Consider the following 17,668-nt stretch of genomic DNA (forward strand, 5'->3'; position numbering starts at 1 on the left):
GGACAAGGTAAGACTCCTAGAGATCCTAGTACAGTGCAAACTCAGTAGTACAGGCAAGTCAGGGGATACCTACACTGACCACCAATATAAACACAGATGACAATATGAGAAAGGCAAGCTCACAGAGTGTTCCCTCAGGAATGGCCCCTGGGGAGCACCAGTGAGCTGCCTAGTTACTGTGCCGGCCAATCAGCACGCACCCGCCCCCAAACTTGTGCAAAAGGCTCGGGAAACAAAACTGCAGCAAAATCATCAACCCCAATATGGCCGCCGCAATGCACAGAACGTCGGGTTATAAACAACCCGATCAATGAGCATAGAGAGGAGGGGGATGGAGGGAAAGAATGAGGGAGAAACAAAAGAGCCAACAGAGATCACTAAACAAAGACAACACCAAGCACAGAAGCAGTGACTATGGTAAACAGAACATAAATCATGAAACATCAATTATGAAAACACATAAAATTACACTGAAATTACTGGTAATGACAAGAGAAAAATAAATTGTACTTAGCTGACGAGGCAGCAGCAAAGAAAGAGGAGTGACTTGTGAATAGCCTTCCAGCTGAAGTGGTAGAGGTTAACACAGTGAGGGAGTTTAAAGGACCACTATAGTGCCAGGAAAACATACTCGTTTTCCTGGCACTATAGTGCCCTGAGGGTGCCCCCACCCTCAGGGACCCCCTCCCGCCGGGCTCTGGGGAGAGGAAAGGGGTTAAAACCTACCTTTCTCCAGCGCCGGGCGGGGAGCTCTTCTCCTCCGATCCTCCTCCTCTCCTCCCATTCGGCTGAATGCGAACGCGCGGCAAGAGCTGCGCGCGCATTCAGCTGGTCTCATAGGAAAGCATTATCAATGCTTTCCTATGGACGCTTGCGGGCTCTCACTGTGATTTTCACAGTGAGAATCACGCAAGCGCCTCTAGCGGCTGTCAGTGAGACAGCCACTAGAGGCTTTGAGGGCTGGATTAACCCATTTATAAACATAGCAGTTTCTCTGAAACTGCTATGTTTATAAAAAAAATGGGTTAACCCTAGCTGGACCTGGCACCCAGACCACTTCATTAAGCTGAACTGGTCTGGGTGCCTAGAGTGGTCCTTTAAGCATGTGTGGGATAGGCATAAGGCTATCTTAGACTTAAGATAAGGCCAGGGACTAATTCAAAGTATTTTGAAACATTGGGCAGACTAGATGGGCCGAATGGTTCTTATCTGCCGTCACATTCTATGTTTCTATGTCACATGGGGACTTATGGTGCAAGGAGCATTCTTATTGGATGTCATGTTATGTTATTAACCCTTTGAGGGTGCATGTTTGAATCTTTCTAAGAATATTACAGTATCCTTTATTTTGCTGCTGAGGCATAAATAAAGGGATAAAGCATAATATGAGCCCCCGTGTCCTTTAATACAATTATGGATCAGTGAGTTTAAATAAAATTTTGGTTGGATAGAGTATCAGGTCTCCCAGAAAGGCTATCAGTTTAATGTGTCGTAAAAAAAAAATCATAAATTTATTGGCAGCAAAAGTGTTATTACTTTTCGATATATATAAAAAAAAAGATAAAAGAAACTCTGGCAATTGTTATTCGTTTGGAATCTCGAAAAGAAAAATTATATTTTAGATCTCTTCATATTTCAACACTGAGTTTGAGTAGGGTGGCCAGTATTCTTTGGAATATATCCCAGCCAAACAAAATTGAGATTCCTATCAGTTAAAGTGTAAGGAGGGAAGTATGACCTCAGAGGTTTGTGTTTATCGTTGGATTTGTGGCCAAGCGATCTGTCTCTAGAAAAGCAAAGTTCAAACACATTTTTATTTGGCTAAAATATACATGAGTAAAGTGAAATCCCTACTTATTGTTGTGAACTGCCACCAATTTAACGTATTGCACTTACAAAGCTAGCTGCTAGTGAATTGGAAGTCATGGATATATTACAAGCATATGTTTGATTTTGCATTAATTTCTTTGAGCCCTCTGCCGGCCTCATCTACAAAAGAATGGACAATGTATTAAGTTTAAAATGTATACATTACCTGCTGATAAACTAAACGTTTAATTTATATCTTAAAACAATTTTCACAATAGGCTCTGCTTGGCAACTTTGATACTTTAAATCTCTGTTGCAGGCCTGTTTAAGAATATAATACCATGCAGAAAAGTTTTAAAGAACAACAAAAAAAAGAAAGAAAAACATAAAAAATTAGAACATACTGTCTGCCAACAAAATTAGTTGGAAATATTTTTAACATGCTATTAGCTAAACCTGACATTCCTATCCAGATGTATGGGTAAACTTAAAAAAGGTCTTCACAAAAGTAAGAATTAAAATTTATAGTGAATATAGCCTATCTGGAAAAAGTCAGATGGGCTTAAACTTGAAAATCACTTTAAAATCATTTTGAATTCCTAACAACTCTCACTTCCTGTGAGTGTAGTGACTTTAAAGTGTCTTGTTCCTCTATATTTTGGCTATAGTTTTCATGGGGTTCCTATTTTCAAAATGTCACTTCTCGAACAGAGGTTCCCACCTGAGTCCTCAAGGCATGCCGACAGTCCATGGAGTTATAGATGTCCCTGTTCTGTTCCTTTGCAGAGTTTAACAAAACCTGGACCATTGGTGTGCCATGAGGAAATTAGGAATCATTGATCTAGAATGTAGAACGTTTTGAGTGTAAGATTCTCAGTCATGATATTCTCAGGATAAGAATGACATTTACTTATACAGTCTAAGCAGTTCCAAGGACTGCACTTAATCCAATTCCCTTTCAATATTTCCCCACTGGTGCAACAGTAGAGCTAAGGTGGCCAGCCTCCTTAATTCTTATAGAAAAGAATCCGAGCACTTCCAGGGCCGTCTTTAATATTGATTGGACCCTGGGCAAGCATTTGCTTGAGCCCCTGTGCATGCAATCACTCCCTCCACCCCAACCTAGAGGCGAAACTAATGTAGAGAGTGCCTTGGTGCAAAAAAAATATTCAGGCCTGCCCTGTAGCACAAGAGTAAAGAAAAGATAGATCCCCATCTGTCATACAACTCCTGCGATGCTATGCCAGCTGGGGATCTACCATCCTTGCAGGGTTGTATTTTTGAGCAGTGTTTGTGCAATTGAATGTCAGCATGTTATTGTATAGAGTGTATGTGTGCATGTAGGGGTGTATTTGTATGTACTGTTACCATTGGAATGCAGTGGTGTACTTGTGTGTAGTGTTTGCGTTTGAATGCAGGGGGTGTTTGGATGTAGTATTGTGTTTTAAATGCATATGTACATTTGTGTGTAGTATTGGTGTTTCAGCAAACTGGTGTGCTTGTATGTAATGTTTGTGTTTGCAGGGGTCTGTTTGCATGTTGTGTGATTTCTATAACATATATACACATACACATTAACACGCAGATACACACATAAGCACACTGACACATGCTCACACCTTGACACATACTGGCACATACATACACACACACACACACTCAGATACACACCCTTTGACAAACAGATACAAGCACTTTGATACACACACACACTGACACATCCACACACAGAGATACACACACACTCAGATACACACATACATAAAGGTATAAATGCAGGGGTGATATGTGTACAGTGCTAGAGATGGAATATAGGAGTGTATTTGTGTTGGCATTAAAATGCTGGGATGTATGCATTACCACACACTCAGATGCACACTTACACACACCGACACATACATACACACAAACACACACACAGGAACACATACACACTGACACACAAGTACACATACACAGGTATACATACACACAGAAACACTGACACACAGACAAACACAGCCAGATACACACACTGACACAAACACAGCCAGATACGCACAAGGACATAAACACAGCCAGATACACACACATATATGTGTACATTTACATATTTTAATCTCTGCCTTCTAGCAGCTCTTGGACAGCAACTCCCAGCAACCTTGGCCAATATAATGTCTCAACTCTGTTCTTACATACCCTGGTCCAGAATTTGGCAAAAGTGACATTTGAAAATGGTGTACAGCCTTTGATAACACTTGATGCAATAATATGTTAAAATAAATACTTTTTACATTTATATTTAATGGGGAACTGCCAGGTTCTTCTAGGATTTTTAACATGTACTTATTCCCTGTGTCATAAATTAGCATAACAAAAAAACCTAAAAATATTTAGCCACCCTCCTGTCTCCTTACCTTTTGGGTACAGAAAGGTGGCTTCCCTGGGGTCCAGTGGGAGCTTGCTGGCCCAGGCTGATGGGAGCCTGCCATCAGCTTTCTCAGTCCCTCTCCCCCACAATGCTTGCGTCCTCCATGTGGTGTGTGCCCCCTCCCCAGCGGCACTGAGGAGGAAGTGATCTGTTCTTACTGGGAGGATCTGACCTTACTTCCTCCCAGCATGCCAAGGAGAAGAAAAGGGATCACAGGGCAGTGTGTGAGGGGGCTAGCTGTGAGTATGTATTCAGCCACCCCCATATTACAGGGGCCAGGTCCAGAACAGTATTAAAGGGCTGTGGCCCCTGATTACCTCAGGTGCTGCAGGGGGCCCATGGGGCAGCTGCCTTAGGGCCCCCAGGAGTAACTGGGCCCAGGGCAGCTGCCCCTTTTGCCCCTCCTTAAAGACGGCCCTGAGCACTTCAAGTAGGGTAAATTCTGACTTTAATGTGAGTCAGCAACCAGAAATAACATTTCGTCCACACAATGTGGCCTTTGTTATATCTTCCACAAAGGCCACATTATGTGGCCAAAACATTATTTCTTGTGTGGCTGAAACATTATTTCTTTAGTAAAATGTGTATACTTCCAAACCATAGGCATTATCTGACAATTAGATTTTCAACAATAATTTGGTATCCCGTGTCATCATGCTAAAATCTGATGCATATTTTGTATATGATTATTAAAATTGTCATTACTTGGCTGTGCGTTAAGCTCTCTGGTTCCCCCATAATTCCCACAACAAAAAAAATTCTTAAATTGGCACAAGTTTTGTCTTTACGGGAAATGGTGCAAGGAGTTCCTTTCAGTCTGCTTCTCATAACTGTTGACATTTGCAAAAACTACCACAGCCCTTGTATGATATGTCTACGGAACAACATATCCCACAAACCACTGGAATAGGCAAAAATACAGCTCCCATAATAAACAACTGGAAGGTTAGGATTGGCTGAGAGATTTAAGACACTTCCTGATCCCTTTCCGATTTCACTGCAGAAGATGCAAATCCCCAGGCTTTGCTGAAAACTTAGAAACATACTATGTGCACAGTAAAGGATTAACATCACACGGCAGGTTACTAGCTTGGGCTCCCCCTCTATTATTCACATGGGGACAATCAAATTCACGGTTTTGTTGCCCCTGTCTAACCCCTGGGCTCTAGGTGGTTGCCTAGGGGCGCCTTATAGTTAATCCTGCTCTGCATGTCATTATAGTTCTATTTTCTCATATTTTTCTTTCCCTCTTTTTTTTGCATTTGGTTTTATAATTCAGTCTGCATATAGTGAATAAATCATATGATAAGCTGACACCTTGAGCGTCCCTTTAAAGTGATACCCATGAGGGTGCTTTTAAATGAATAATATGTGTTATGAAATCTGCTCTGTACGTTTTATATTCTTTCTTAATAAATGATGATATGAAGCCATGGAAAGACATATTAGCACTAAATTAATTTATTTTTTTTAGTAGTAACTTTAGCTGCACTACATTTTTTTTTAACTTTTACTTTTTTTGTAATTTTTATACCCAATCTTTTGTTTAAATATATTGATGGGTTTAGTGCAACAGTTAATAAGAAAATGCATCATTCATTTTTAGAGCCGTATTACCCATTTGCTAAGGTCCGTTTAAACTCTACACAAATTGTTCTATTGTATCGTAAAACCTCTGCAGAAGTTAATCTGTTCGACCTCTCTGTTTTTAGACTTACTTGGCATGAAGATCATTGTTTAAACAGAGATCTCACATTGCTGTAACATTTATTGGCCTGGTTTTATTTGGTTGACAAATTCTTTTCTCTCCTATTGCATATGAATTTATTTGGGATTTTTCATATCACTCAGACAGAAAAATGTACTTTTGTGTGGGGGGGGGGAGAGGGGAGACGTGCATAAATGGTTAAAATGCCACAGATTAATATGTGCAGAACTATGACACCTCAAAGTGTGAAAGTCTACAAAACCTTTAGGGTAACTCTCCATAACACATGTTGAGGACAGGAAAGTGATGTAATGGCAATGTATAGCATGGTGTGCAGACACTATGCTAAGTGTTAGGTGAATAGTTCAATCGATTCCCAGGAGTGTTTTATGTCAATATTCCCTCACAAATGTCTTTTTTGATTATAACCCGATTTACGCCACTAGTGAATTCAGAGTACACATGACTTAGCAAACATTTGGTGCCCTTTTAACTCGCTACAGGTGTGTTAAACTGTTTTAATTTAACAGTTTGATTTTAAAAGTACATATTGTAGTAAGCACTTTAAAAAAAAAAAATACTATGGCATGGTCATGTTTTTACCTTCCAGAAAGCAAAATGGGGACAGAAGACATGATTTTAAAATACTGCCATATGTCATATGACAGATACAAAAAAAGTATATATATATATATTTTTTTATAATTTACAATAGACATACCCTTTAAAAACACTGCCTGCTTATAATTTAGAATAAATCTCAGTTTTTTGTAATAATAAAAATAATGACCAGTGCAAACATACTGAATATAACAAAAGCTCTAAGTAAGTTAGTTACATTACTGTTGCAGAGTATAACTAAAATGTGTTCAGCAGGTGACAACATCCTTATGTTCTCTTGTGACAAGTGACATCATCACTGCTATTGCCAGGTTCCATGGCAATCATTGTGTTGCAGAATATGAATAGACCAGGGGTATTCAACCTCTGACACTCAAGGTGTTGTGGGCTACATCACCCATAATGCCCTTACAGCCATAATGCTGGCAAGGCATCAGGGTAGATGTAATCACAAACATTGCCTACCCCTGGAATAGACCCTGGTCTGTTATCCCAGCATGCTCTGCTGATCACTCTGCCAGTGCATGCATGCAGAGATTTCGTGGTTTGGACTTGTTTCCAATCATTAGGTGTGATCAGATAGAGAGAAGGCAGAGACCTTTAAGAATGAAAAGCTCCCCTTTTATTAAAACTCATACATGTGTGACATTGTTGCAGGGATCTAGCTAAACAAACTTGGGTATTTTCCCCATGCACATGCCTATTAGGGAAGTAGATTGGTAGAGAAGTATTCACTGAAGACTTAGTGTGTGTTTGTTTCAATGACAGTTGCAGGAGAGGAATCAATTGGGAGCTATTAACAGTTTAATAGACTGTAAGATCGTTTGAGCAGGGTCCTCTTCAACCTATCGTTCCTGTAAGTTCTCTTGTAATTGTCCTATTTATAGTTAATTCCCTCCTCTCATAATATTGTAAAGCGCTACAGAATCTGTTGGCGCTATATGAATGGCAATAATAATAATAATTGGTACGCTTTTTGTGAAGAAGTGAGTTTTTAATGATTCTTTTAAGGAGTGTCTAACGGAGAAGAAGGTGATGAAATTGCTACAACAAAAATGTCAGACTAAAACTTTGTTGACTTCTTTTGAAAAATGCATCTCGTTAGGTGAGTCATTTTAATAGCGGGCTATTAAGCTGTCCCAAATTATAAAGGCCCAGCATGACAACTGTTCAAATTCAAAGTTGGAAATCTGAAATGGGTAAGTCCCTAGTTTGCAATTTTAGAAAAACCTACTATACCTATACATAGAGGCATCACCATGCAGGATTAATAGCAACAGTACAGTTGTGTTTCCATATTTGTGTTAATGTTAAAAAAAAAAAAAAAAGATATTGCGAGAACTTTGGTAGAGATCAGATGTAAGAAAAGGGATCTTTCTGTTTTCAATGCAAATATCTTCTTATGCTAATACATAACATTTTATAGCATTCTTCTTCCTCTTGTTTATCTTGGCGTTAACTTAAAACTCACAAAACTTATGGAGCCTAACAGTCATTAAACATTTCCAGTCATAGAAATATTTTTCCCAACTGAGAAAAAAAATCCTAACATTTCTTTTTATACAATAATATAATAAGTTAAAGTCTGATTAAGAACAGCAATAAAACAGCATTAAAGTTATACTTAAAGAAGTGAATGTATCATTCAGAACAGGCAATATAACATAAGCTCAGATTAGAGAAGAGGCATGGGCCTTCTGACATTGCCAAGGATAGTTTGATAAACTGTGTCTAAGCCAGGTCTTGGCGAACACTCTATTAGTTTCAAGACATCTGTAGCAATCAATCACTGATGGCCCCTCCTGCTGACCAAACAACAGGGGTAGCGTTATCTTGTTCTAAGGTTTTCATTTCCTGATCTAGGTAAGGGTCAAAACCCCCTATCTAGTGCTGGGCTATTGTAATGGAGATTTGCAGGGCATTACTTGATGTCTAGTTAGCTACTGTTATAAACAATGTTTGAAAACAGTTACAGAGTTTTGCAAATTCTAAATTGAGCAATTAATCTGAATTGTGACTATTACTTATATGTAGAGTTACAGTTTGCCGTAATGCTAAATTGTATTTCAAATATTACACTTTTCTAATAAAAAATGTTTTATTTTTACTTTTTACATGACGTAGGCTTACTGACAACGCATTTGGTAACATACAAGCATCAACTCATATTGAATCATTGGACGCTTATTCGTTGAGCGTCAAATTGCAGTAAATCACAAATTAGGCATGACTGTTGATTTGAAAAAATTTTTTTTTTTTAAATAATAAATAAATATAATTATTGTCATGGGATTTGGATGATAAATTGTAATAAGTGATAATAAAGTTTTGTTTTTTGTTTTTTTAAAGAAGCTTTTTATTTTATTACTAGCAATAATATTTTTATCTACATTAACTGCTACTTTTTTTAGGTGTGCGCTAATTGTGCTAGGGGATAATTACATGCTTTTAACATATCAAATGGATTAATAGACTCTTTAAAGTTAAGGAGGCACTAAACTTTTATACTTTAACTTCTGCTTTTCATTTTTTTTTAACAGACATGAACGTTAAAGATGATAGCTGAATGGCATTATATAGACCTGTTTCTTAGCTGATCCATACAGTTTTACAATGACCTCTGTCTCACAGATGATCCGGCTGGAAATACATGCGGCTGGTAGCAGTACCTGTTAATAGATGATAGTCTCTCTCTGCTGCAGTAGAATTAGTTAAATCAATCAACACAGATAATGTATATCTGGTTCCCTCTGATTGCTTATAAAAGGAATCTCTCTCTAGTCCAAGTGTTAAGAACAAAGGCAACTTGCATGCGTCACGCTAATATATGATTAAATGGCCTACATTTCAAAAAGTACATACAACTTTTCCCCAAAGTTAGCGCATTATATATATTTTTTTTAATTAAATTTTTTTGGGGGGGATGAACATTTTAATATTGACATAGCATAAGAGATATACATTGGTTGTTCGAGACTTATTTCAGCTGCTATTTTTAAAACATAGTCATTAGAATGACTATTACAATCTATTCTTCGATTGCCCAAAACTTCTCTCAACAGTAAGGCATAACGTGTCCGTCTCTAATGTGTTATCTATGTACACTGCATGTGCATTCAACATTTCCTTTTTATGATAAGATCATTATATTTGTAATAACTTACACGAGTAGTACATGCAATATTTTTGAAGGATTGCTTCTTCTAAATAAGCAATACTGTGCTAATTAACCAATTATTATTGTGATTCATAGTTTCAATAATTGTGATTCATCCATACTTGGTACTTTATTTATTGATATCAAGTCCATCATCCAGTCTGTGTTGGCCTCCTGTCACTCCATGTTCAGGTTTCATCAGCACATAGTTATGAATGTTAGGCTTTATGGTTGGCATTTTATTCTTAGGGGTTTTTGAGTTAGGAATATAGACTAGGGTTAGAGATAGAAGTGGTTGCATTAGAGATTTCAAAGTTAAGGAATTTAGTTTTTCATTCAAAAGGCCTGCATCAACAAACCTCTAATCCCTAATCTTTGAATTGACCTGTCACAGGTCAGGGGAGCCAAATGCCTGCATCGATTCAGAGGTTCAGAAATGGCATAAACTTTAGAGATTCCAAACATGGCAAAGTTTTTACCATGTGCTAAACGTGTTCTTCATGTCAACATTTAAAAAGTTTAAATCATGACAAATGTAAGCACATATTGCCTAATGTTGAGTAAATGATAGAACATGGAGAACTGGAATGTGTTTTAAGGAAGCAATCAAGTTACTGGTCAAAGTGGTAAAATACAATTAAGTTGTCTCCCTCTGTGGTAAGGTGCCCAGCTGGATAAATCAGACTCACAATGTGCTGGAAGCCGTGAAGCCATAGCTTATTGATCAATCAACTTTATTAGCTTTTTAGTAATGCTACAACACTGACATCTGGAAGAATGGATGGATGAGCTTCGGAGGAAGATAGCCTACAGTCATGATGGTAGCTGGTTCATACAGAATATGGAATGAGAAAAGTGTTTAGACCCAAATACCTGAGATTGTATAAAAGCTGAGTTGGAAACTGTTATTAACTTGTTTAATTTGTTACAAATCTTTTTTTTTATCAACTTAACAAATATATTTGTCAATGCACTACTAATGTTAAGCAAAATTCCTACATGTACATACATTATTTGCTGAAAAACAAACAAGTCGATTTAATTTACGAATTAATAGGTCATTGGTTTTTATTTATTGAGCTTGTTTAGCCAGAGTGAAAGAAACTCCCCAACCCACAACCTTACACTTGAGGTTCAGTGAAGATGCTTCTGAACTACCTTTCCCATGATGCATTGCTCAGCTAGCTTTCTGGAAACATTTAGCAAAAATATTTGAACAATGCATTGCCATTTTCGTTGTTTTAAAACATCCGTTTTCTAGTGCTACGTTTATATTCATGTCGAAGGTACTATACAAACGTAACAGAATGGCCACACATATTTGGCAAAATATGTTATTATTGTGGTAGTCGTGACATGTCATTGGTCCTAAAAGAAAGATTACCACCTGTTTCCATCATTAGGGAATTGCTGTCACATTTCATCATTTCTTCTTATGACTTTAATTGTAATAAATTATTTATGAAAATGATTAAGTTACGCAGTGTCTTTAAAGGGGTTGCTAATGCCCAACCTGCTGTCGTCTCTTGTAGCCTGTGACACACCAGAGGGCAGGTGGTCTGGAATGACAGAATTAGCAGGACCTTCAGAAAAAAACAACCCAAGGCAACAATTTGTAAGTCGTTACTATAGTGCTCTTTATATAGGAGCTTTAGGAAGCTGTAATAAGGAAGCTTACATTATCTTATTTAGTTGTAACGCTCTAAGTGCCATTAAGTTACATGCCCCTCTGGCATTCAAACCATTAGCAGTGTTTGAGGTCAGAGATGAACTTTTACTCACACTTTTCAGCTTTCAATCCTTCACACCCACTTATCCCTTCTACTTCGTATATTCTACTTCTACTGTTTAATGCTTTTAACATGACCAGACCCAAAATAAAAACTAGGAAGGCACCTCTGTGGAAAATGTGGTCCAGGACAAAGGTAAATCTGGCCTCTGCCTGCATGCTAACTGAGCAAGTATATAGCAGATATGTAAAATCCCTGTTCTAATGTTTTAAACATGTTAAATGAGAGTTCCTAGCAGCCATGTCCGTTCTGTGCTGTTTGGGCTAACGAGGAAGCATTAGCCTGAGCAGAGATGGGTGGCAGTGATTAGCTGAAAATGACAGCTGTCCCCATCTGGCCTATCAGACCTGGCCATAGTAATATGGATACAGAAATGTGTCATGTCTGCCTTAGCCATACCTCCAGAGACCCTCATTCAATGTCAAAATGCTAAAAAATGGTTTAACACTGAATGAAGAGACAGTGCCAGAGGAACTATAACCAATCACCTTTCTTTTGGAGTCCCCTTCTATAAAAAAAATTGCCAGTGTTGTACAGCCATAAGAAACGAAAACAAATCAATGTTTTAAAATCTCCACCCAAGATAGACATGGCTCTGTTTTCTTTCTGCTCAGTAACCTTTAAAGGGACTCTCCAGTGCCAGGAAAACAATCCGTTTTCCTGGCACTGCAGGTCCTCTCTCCCTCCCACCTCCGGTTGCTGAAGGGGTGAAAACCCCTTCAGTCACTTACCAGAGGCAGCGACATGTCCCATGTTGCTGCTTCTTCCTCCGCCGCCGCTCCTCCCCTTCATTACATCAGCTGGCGGGGGAGACTGATCCCGCCCGCCGGCTGGGAAGACCTAATGCCCATGCGCGGCTATGCCGCACATGCGCATTAGACCTCTCCATAGGAAAGCATTAAAAAATGCTTTTCAATGCTTTCCTATGGGGATTTTAGCGACGCTGGAGGTCCTCACACAGCGTGATGACGTCTAGCGACGCTATAGCACAGATAATCTGTGCTATAATCCAGGAAGTGCCCTCTGGTGTCTAGTAGACAGCCACTAGGGGAGGACTTAACCCTGCAATGTAATTATTGCAGTTTATGAAAACTGCAATAATTGCACTTGCAGGGTTAAGGGTAGTGGGAATTGGCACCCAGACCACTCCAATGGGCAGAAGTGGCCTGGGTGCCTGGAGTGTCCCTTTAAAGTCAGTGTATGGACAGCTGTTTCTGAAAGTTGTATAGAGAGACAGAACATAAACCGTTGCCACTACCCATCCAGTCCTCGAAAGATCTAAACAACTCATAGCCACATTCATTGAGTTTGACACAAAATTACACTTTGATTGGACACAGGTATTTGAGAATTGGGAAGCCCTTTATTGATTTAGTAATAGGTGCTAGGCTTCTCTTATGTCAAGCCTTCGATTTTGATGGTTTTCCAATCCCAGTGTTTTCATCAAGCTTCCTCTTTTGGGCAGCTTGTTGGACGTTAGAAACAGGCTCAAGCAGCTTTTCAATTTCCACATGTGCGATATTTTCAGTCCTCTCTTTGCAGATGAGTGCAGACAGCCCTTTTATATATAGTGGAAAGGTATTGAATGAATCACCATAGGACATGAGCTTGATGCCTTTGAGAAGCAAATCGGCCTGAAGCTTATAGAAAGTATCTGCGTTCTCCTTCCGCACCAACATGTAATGTTCCACACTGACTGTATTCTGCACGGTGTAGAGGGAAAGCACCTTGAAAACCTGATCCCGCAGTCTCTCTCCACAGCCAAGAAAAACAAAAGATTTTCTGGCATACAAATTCTGCAGCTCATCCATTAGAGTACAGTCCTGGGCAACATCGTTATACCCACATGGATCCAGAATCACACCACAGGGATCCGTGTACAATCCGTGAATATGCAAAACGCCATAATTAATGTAGCTTTGTATCCATTGCAAAACCTTTACTTTAGCATTCAGGTCAAGTGATTCCATGGGTCTGCCGATCTTCTGCCCGTATAGCTCCAACAGGTTATCATAGTTCGTGGTCAGTACCTTCGCCCCTTTGTCCATTAGACTAACAATTGACTCGAGAATGGTGGGGTTCTGGATGTGGCTTTCTAGGTCATTGAATATCTCCATTAGGCAGTCTTGGAAAAAGCTGGGTTTGTTGTGACCGGTTCTCGGAGACATTTTCCTGACCAGTTCATGTGCGACAGCCAGTAAGTCTTGCTCACGCAGCACCCTTTTTCTGAATTCCACAACATCGCCAGGGTGCAATACTTCAAACTGCTCTGCAGCATCTATTACAGCTTCCATGCAACAGCGCCATGAGCGGAGAGCAGGGACACCAGGAGCTACAGCCGCACTCACCCCACTTCCAATTATCAGGACCAGGTCACTAGGATGCTTCTTACTAAGGGTTTTTAACACCTTCCTGGACCTGAGGTCAACATTATTTCCACTGTCTTTCAACATGTTTTTGGGTAAATGTTTTGTATCCTGTATCAGAAAAGATAGTTATCTTATGGAGCAAGTAATATTTATTCCCCATTCATTATATGGAGCCCAGGTAGCCAGCATGAGAGGACAGTTTCTAGCCATATTATCTACTTACCATGTCGGCTTGAGGTCAGTACTCAGAGTGTCATCGCTGTGTGATTCGATGTGTCTTATACCCTGCTGTCACTCAGTGTCACAATGACAGCAGCAGCATCTTTGTCTGTGATATGTGCAAAACTCCATATATGGTAACAAGTTAACTTCAACTCCCTTACTGCTGCTAAGTGATACTAGAAAACTTCCTTTATTAAGTGTTCTTGCATAGCAAGACCACTTAATGTTATCTCACATATATATTATTATTATTCTTATTGCCAAATTTACCACCCTAACTTCTCCCACAGTTTTTACACTACATAGACAGTAATATACCGAAACATGCGGATTGTTCCCGATTGGTGTGCTATTACTTTGTGGAACGTTTCGCCGAATGGTTCACGGAATATTGTCGTTCTTGTGGCGAAATTGGTCCCATAGGAATGAATGGCGAAATGTTCAAAACTAGAGTGGGAGCTGGCAAAAGCTGAAAAATCAGGACATCATTTCTAAACTGCCACCACTCCCTCATTTTCAAGCCCACCTACACAAATCTTATATCAAAACGTTCAGCTATCCCTGCTGTCACTAAAAATGTCCACGGCTAAGCCATAGTTCTGATAGTTTTCACAATATGACCATTTGTTTGCAACTAACGCCGTCCATTGGCATTCATTGAAACTCCACTCTGTAAAGCTCACATTTGAAGGGCAATTTCTAAACTGCGACTGTGCCTTCATTGTTAATACTTCAGAGACATACTATACATCAAAATGTAGGTCTGGGTCTTGTGATTCTCACAATATAAAGCTCTTCGATGTAGGATGTATAGTTTTTACAATACGACCGTTTGAAGATGTCAACCGCCAAAATACTCTGACCTGTGCCAGGCTGCAGCAGCAAGTGATGTCATAGACAGGGCCTTTTGTACACCTGCTAATGTGTTTATAAATGTATGTTTTAATGTAACTGTGAAACACTTTGGGCAACAACGTTGCAATTAAATGTGCTATATAAATAATAACAGTTACTCCGCCCACTCCAGTTGTAGACTACTGGTGGAGGCAAGAACACTTTACACAATTTCCCCAGAAATTGTAGCTTTTCTAGTTCTTATTCTTATTATAGCCACATTTACCACCCTAACTCCTCCCACAGTTTTTACACTACATAGACAGAAATATACCGAAACGTGCGGATTGTTCCCGATTGGATTGTTATTACTTTGTGGAACGTTTCGCTGAATGGTTCACGGAATATCGTCGTTCTTGTGGCGAAATTGGTCCCATAGGAATGAATGGCAAAATGTTCAAAACTAGAGTGGGAGCTGGCAAACGATGAAAAATCAGGACATGATTTCTAAACTGCCACCACTCCCTCATTTTCAAGCCCACCTACACAATTCTTATATCAAAACGTTCAGCTATCCATGCTGCCACTAAAAATGTTTTCACAATATGACCATTTGTTTGCAACTCATGCCGTCCATTGACATTCATTGAAACTCCACTCTAGCCAGCTCACACTTGAAGGGCAATTTCTAAACTGCGACTGTGCCTTCATGTTTAATACTTCAGAGACATATGGATGCATCAACATGTAGGTCTGGGTCTTGTGAGTCTCACAATATAAAGCTCTTTGCTGTAGGATGTATAGTTTTTAAGATACGACCGTTTGAAGATGGCAACCGCCAGTAAAGTGAGCAATTTGGAGCAGTTTGTTTTTAACCGCTCTTCTCTGCCCTATTTGAAATCTATTAGTTCCTGTTGGCAGTTGGTGGAATGTTTGAGGGATTTGAAAGATTTGAAAGCTCTTCTCTGCCCTTGCTGTAGAGTGAGTGAACCACACTCCAACCTTTCCACAGTTACTCCAGCCACTCCAACCACACAACAGTTACTCAAGCCACTCCACCCAGTTACTCCGCCCACTCCAGTTGTAGAATACTGGTGGAGGCAAGAACACTTCATACAATTTCCCCAGAAATTGTAGCTTCTCTAGGTCACTAAAAGCCCTCCTCCGGCCCAGCTTCTCACATTCTGCATTAACTGGGCTTTAGTGAGGGAGCTAGACAGGGTAGCAATCTGTGTGGAACATACAGTGTATCATATAAACGGAACATACTACCACAATGCACATCTAGCATATATCTCAGAATATTATAAGAATTCACACAAACAAAACACAAATATTTTCAAGCACCCCAAAATGCACTGCATATTAGAGCCCCTCACTCATGCACCCCAGAATATATTGTATATCACATTTTCTTCATTCACCCTAGAATATATTGTATATCAGACATCCCTCACACATTTATAATATATATCTGAACCCTATCATCAACCCAATAAATGTTGTATATCAGAGCCCCCTCACATATTTACATTATATATCACAGCCACCACATACACCCCACAATATAGTGTATATCAGAACCCCCTCAATCATTCACCTCAATATTTATTAATTACACGAGCCCCCTCAAACATCTATCCTATAATATATTACCTATCAGAATAAGGAATACCCTCTGTAATATGAATCCCCTCTCCCAGGATATATTATCTATCAGAGAAGGAATAAACCCCTGTAATATGAATCCCTCCAGGATATATTACAAAGTTAGTGAATAGTCCTAATTGTTTTATCTCATATTTTTTTGGGGGAAAAAGGTGATATGTAAGAAAATTTAATATGGAGAAAAAAATGTTTTCAACAATGTAAGATCCGCTATCAATAAGGACAAACATTAAGCAGAATAAACACTAGACTTATAATGTCAATAAAAAAAATAACAATAAAAAAAAACAAAAAATGTTTCTTAAAAATTACAAGAATTCTGGCATTTATTTTTATTGAACTGTATGACATGTTCAAATGTTTATAATTTCCATCTAAAGATTGGACCCCATAATAGCTAATGGTCCTTGAAAGATATCAAAACATCACAAGGTACACCAACTCACATTACACATGCACTTTGTTTTAAATTGTATGATAATGGCTCACAAACTGACATTCCAGTTTTTATATAGTCTCTTCGGCACAGATAGAAATATAATAATACCTGAAAGGGATGCACATCCTTCAGAGAAAGAACATAACAGAGGAACGTTTCAATTAATTCATCAAATTGTTTGATAGAGACACACCGTACGCTGAAGGTTACCTATTGTCTAGCACAGAACTATAGCAATGAAAACTTAGTGTAGCGACTGTTCAGTTCATTTAAAGTTCACAGTGGAATCTTGCTGTTGTCTCTTCTGATCCAACTAAACTACAGGCTTCTATAGGACACTATTTAACCGATTAAGGACACATGACATGTGTGACATGTCATGATTCCCTTTTATTCCAGAGGTTTGGTCCTTAAGGTTAAGGAGACATTAACACTTTAAATGTAAGAGAAGCTTCAGCGATGTGGTGCACATGCGCGGTTTTGCGCTGCACCAATCCCGTTCTTCATAGAGCGGCATTGAATGCCGCCCTTTGAAGAAACTCAGCGCTCAACCGCGCATGTGCTCAGCTCGCTTTCTATACCCGCTCCCCTCCTCTGCCAAACTGTGTGTTTGCATACAAACACTATATATATGGATCATC

The 17,668-nt window shown here is 39.1% G+C and overlaps 1 protein-coding gene across 1 annotated transcript; it reads right to left on the minus strand.

Moving 5' to 3' along the window:
- Positions 1-12,790: 12,790 nt before the first annotated feature.
- On the minus strand, positions 12,791-14,099 carry LOC134607761 (protein FAM118A-like). The gene is made up of 2 exons (XM_063450309.1): positions 14,088-14,099; positions 12,791-13,972 (listed from the first exon to the last, which is right to left on the minus strand). Exons 1-2 carry the CDS (start codon positions 14,088-14,090, stop codon positions 12,896-12,898), a joined length of 1,080 nt encoding a protein of 359 aa, XP_063306379.1. The 5' UTR covers positions 14,091-14,099; the 3' UTR covers positions 12,791-12,895.
- Positions 14,100-17,668: the final 3,569 nt, after the last annotated feature.

The sequence above is a fragment of the Pelobates fuscus genome, chromosome 4, assembly GCF_036172605.1.
Source record: "Pelobates fuscus isolate aPelFus1 chromosome 4, aPelFus1.pri, whole genome shotgun sequence".
In the NCBI taxonomy this organism is placed as follows: Eukaryota; Metazoa; Chordata; class Amphibia; order Anura; family Pelobatidae; genus Pelobates; species Pelobates fuscus.